At 38.6% G+C, this 3295-nt stretch overlaps 1 protein-coding gene across 1 annotated transcript; it reads right to left on the minus strand.

Moving 5' to 3' along the window:
* Window positions 1-442: 442 nt before the first annotated feature.
* LOC138887491 (uncharacterized) lies at window positions 443-2999 on the minus strand. Its single transcript, XM_070169247.1, has 4 exons — window positions 2903-2999; window positions 1719-2540; window positions 1452-1658; window positions 443-1185 (listed from the first exon to the last, which is right to left on the minus strand). The coding sequence occupies exons 1-4, from the start codon at window positions 2997-2999 to the stop codon at window positions 443-445; spliced, it is 1869 nt and encodes a 622-aa protein (XP_070025348.1).
* Between the last annotated feature and the right edge of the window lie 296 nt (window positions 3000-3295).

Below are 3295 nucleotides of genomic sequence, written 5' to 3' on the forward strand. Positions count from 1 at the left end.
TTTCATACCAAAATAATGAGGATCCCCTTTTTGTTTGCCAAAGGATTTGATGTTCAATCAGATCTCTGCATTCCAACATTTTTCTCCAAATGTGAGACCCCCTTTTCCATGGAACAATTACAGAATTTAAATTTTTACAGTATTTCTGACATACGAAAGAGCTCCATAGGCTTGGTTTTGTTCTGAAATTCCACCACAACTTGCTGAATAATGCCTTTGCTACATCATGCAGTAACCTGAAACCTATTCCTCCTTCCTCAACTGGCATGCATAAGGTATTCCATGAAGCCCAATGCCTACTAGTTCCTCCTACAGTGCTGCTCCAAAAAAACTGAGCAAACAATTTGTGCAACCTATTTATCACATACTTTGGAGGGTTTGCCACTGATAGTAGATGCATAGGCATGTTTTGCATTACATGGGATATGAGAACTGCCCTGGCTCATACTGATAATAACTTGCCCTTCCATGATTGCAGTTTGTCCATTACCTTAGTAATTAGGGGTTGATAGTATTCCAGCTTTATCCTTGCATAAAATATAGGACAACCTAGATATATGATAGGGAAATCATTCCTATGAATGCTTGTGATCCTATCCACCTTGCTGACCACTTCCATGTCTGTTAAATGATGCAGGTACACAACTGATTTGGTCTTGTTAACAAGCTGCCCAGATGCAGCTTCATATGCCTTCAGCACTTGCATAATCAGCATTAGAGATATTTCATTTGAGGATGAGAAAATAATCATGTCATCTGCATACGCCAAATGATTGATCTTTGGACTCCACTTTGGCATCCCAAATCCACAAAAATACAGGTTAGTATGTAGTGCATTGAGACCCCTAGATAATGCTTCTGCTGCCAATATAAACAAAGTTGGAGATACAGGATCACCTTGTTTTACTCCCCTTGAAGACTTAAAGAACCCATGAGCTTGACCATTGATTAGAATAGAATACCAATTGTTTGAAACTAATCCAAAGACAATCCCTATCAACCTTTCTGTGAATCCCATCTTTCTCAGTACCTTGGTTAGGAATAGCCAAGATAATCTATCATAAGCTTTGATCATATCTAGCTTCAGGATGACATTAGTTCCATCCTTAGTTCTAAGCCTAATGTCAGTCACTATCTCCTGAGTTAGAAGAATGTTTTCTACTATATTCCTGCCCTTAACAAAACCTGCATGTTCCTCTGATATCAGACTTGGGAGAAATTTCACTAGCCTTTCATGTACCACCCTCGATATAACCTTATTAGAAAAATTACTGAGGTTTATTGGTCTTAAATCAGAAAAAGTGGTAACTTCTTTTTCTTTGGTAGAAGAACTAGGTTGGTGTGTGTTACACACTTGGGTAGCTCATAACCATTGAAAAAAGCCCTCACCATGTCGTACAGGTCAACTCATATTATGTCCCAACAAGAATGATAGAATTTTCCTGTCATACCATCTGGCCCCCCAACACTATCACCATTAAGTCCAAGTACTGCCACTTTAACCTCCTCTTTTGTTGGCTGATTAATCAATTCTGCATTCTGCTCAGTGTTAATCAGATTAGGAACATACTCTACGATATCAAATGATGAAGGAGTAGCTGCTTCTGTGAACTGTTCCTCGTAGAATTTGATAGCCTCTTCTGCAATTTCTTGTTCTTCTTCAATCCAGGTTCCTCCACTATTTTAAATTTTGTTAAGCTGAAGTCTCTTCCTCTTACCTCTCACTTCTGCGTGGAAGAACATAGTGTTCCTATCCCCTTCCTTCAACCAAGTCATGCCTGCCTTTTGTTGCCAATATTTCTCCTCTAGTGCAAGACATTTGATCAATTCTGTCTGAAACTTTTGTAGCCTATCCCTGTTCATCCCTGTAGGATTTGCTTCAAATTCTTCTTCATGAACCATCACTACCTTCTCCATGCTTGCTATCTTTTGGAAAATATCTCCAAATGTAGGCTTACTCCACAATGAAAGGGCCTTCTTTAATTTTTTTAACTTGTGATTAAAAAGAATATAAGGATTTGCACTGAAATCAGCTGTCCAATTCTCTTTCACCACATCTTTAAAAGTCGCATGTTCCACCCAAAAATTCAAGAACTTAAAAGGCTTTTTTATTAATGGAGTCTCAATATCACACTTCAGATACATTGGACTATGATCAGAACCAGTCTTTGACAAATGTTGCACCTCTATTCCTGGAAATGTTTGTTGGAACTCAACATTGGCCAAACATTTGTCTAGCCTTTTGAATATACAGTCTTCCTCTGCTGTCCCATTCCACCATGTAAATATGTTGCCTTTAAATCCAAGGTCGAAGAGATTGCAAGTGTTGACGCAGTGTCGAAAATCATCAATTTCATTCAATGACACAGGTAGCCCACCAAACTTCTCTTCTTCATCCCATATTACATTAAAATCACCTCCTACGAGCCATGGTGTATCCATATCCCTTGCCATTGCATATAATGAATCCCATAATTCTATCCTCTCAATTGCATCACATTTCGCATATATTAATGTTAGGACAAACTCCACATGCGATTCTGTATGAAACAATCGTAGTGTTAATTGTTGCACCATATTGTACATAATAGTTACCTCAAATACCTCATCTATGAAAGCCCAGATCTTGTTGGAAACAATTGAAATTGCCTATGCAAGTCCTATCTTGTTTCTGTACCTTTCCAGTTTTTTTGCTTGTTGCTTTGGCTCCATTAATCCTACAAAATCATAGTGATTTTGCCTGTGCATTTTTGTCAACCTTTCAAAGGTCTGCTATGGGTTGACTGACCTTATATTCCAAATGAGATCATTCATCACTGATTGTTGGATTTAGTTAGCGTTCTCCTTGTGTGCACCCCAGCTTTTGGTGCTGCAAAATTATCTTTTTGTTGCTTCTTCTTACCTTTTGCTGCTGATTTTGCCTTTTCCACTTGCGTAGGTGATAAGTCACCTTGCCTTGCAGCATTCATAAGGTGTTGGGTAGTCGATTCATGATCCATGTCGTATCCTGATCTACCGGGTTCTTATCCTTCTTCATTGTCTTCCTTCCCTCCTGATGTAGCTCCAAATGCATTTTTTTTTAGGGACCAAGGCCTTCTCTTCTCCTCGTTTTAACAGTTGCAACTGCTTTTTCTCCAATGTAACAGTAACATTTACTATTTCTGTTTTTTGTTTTGGTTGTTTCTCCTTCTCTGTTGGGTTGTGTCCTTGTAGGTCTTCTTGTGATTTTTGAAGTTTATCGTCTTCTGTTCCTCCAGGATCATTTACCTCTGGGCCTCTTCCTTCATAGTTTCTA

Source organism: Nicotiana sylvestris, chromosome 3 (assembly GCF_000393655.2).
Source record: "Nicotiana sylvestris chromosome 3, ASM39365v2, whole genome shotgun sequence".
In the NCBI taxonomy this organism is placed as follows: domain Eukaryota; kingdom Viridiplantae; phylum Streptophyta; class Magnoliopsida; order Solanales; family Solanaceae; genus Nicotiana; species Nicotiana sylvestris.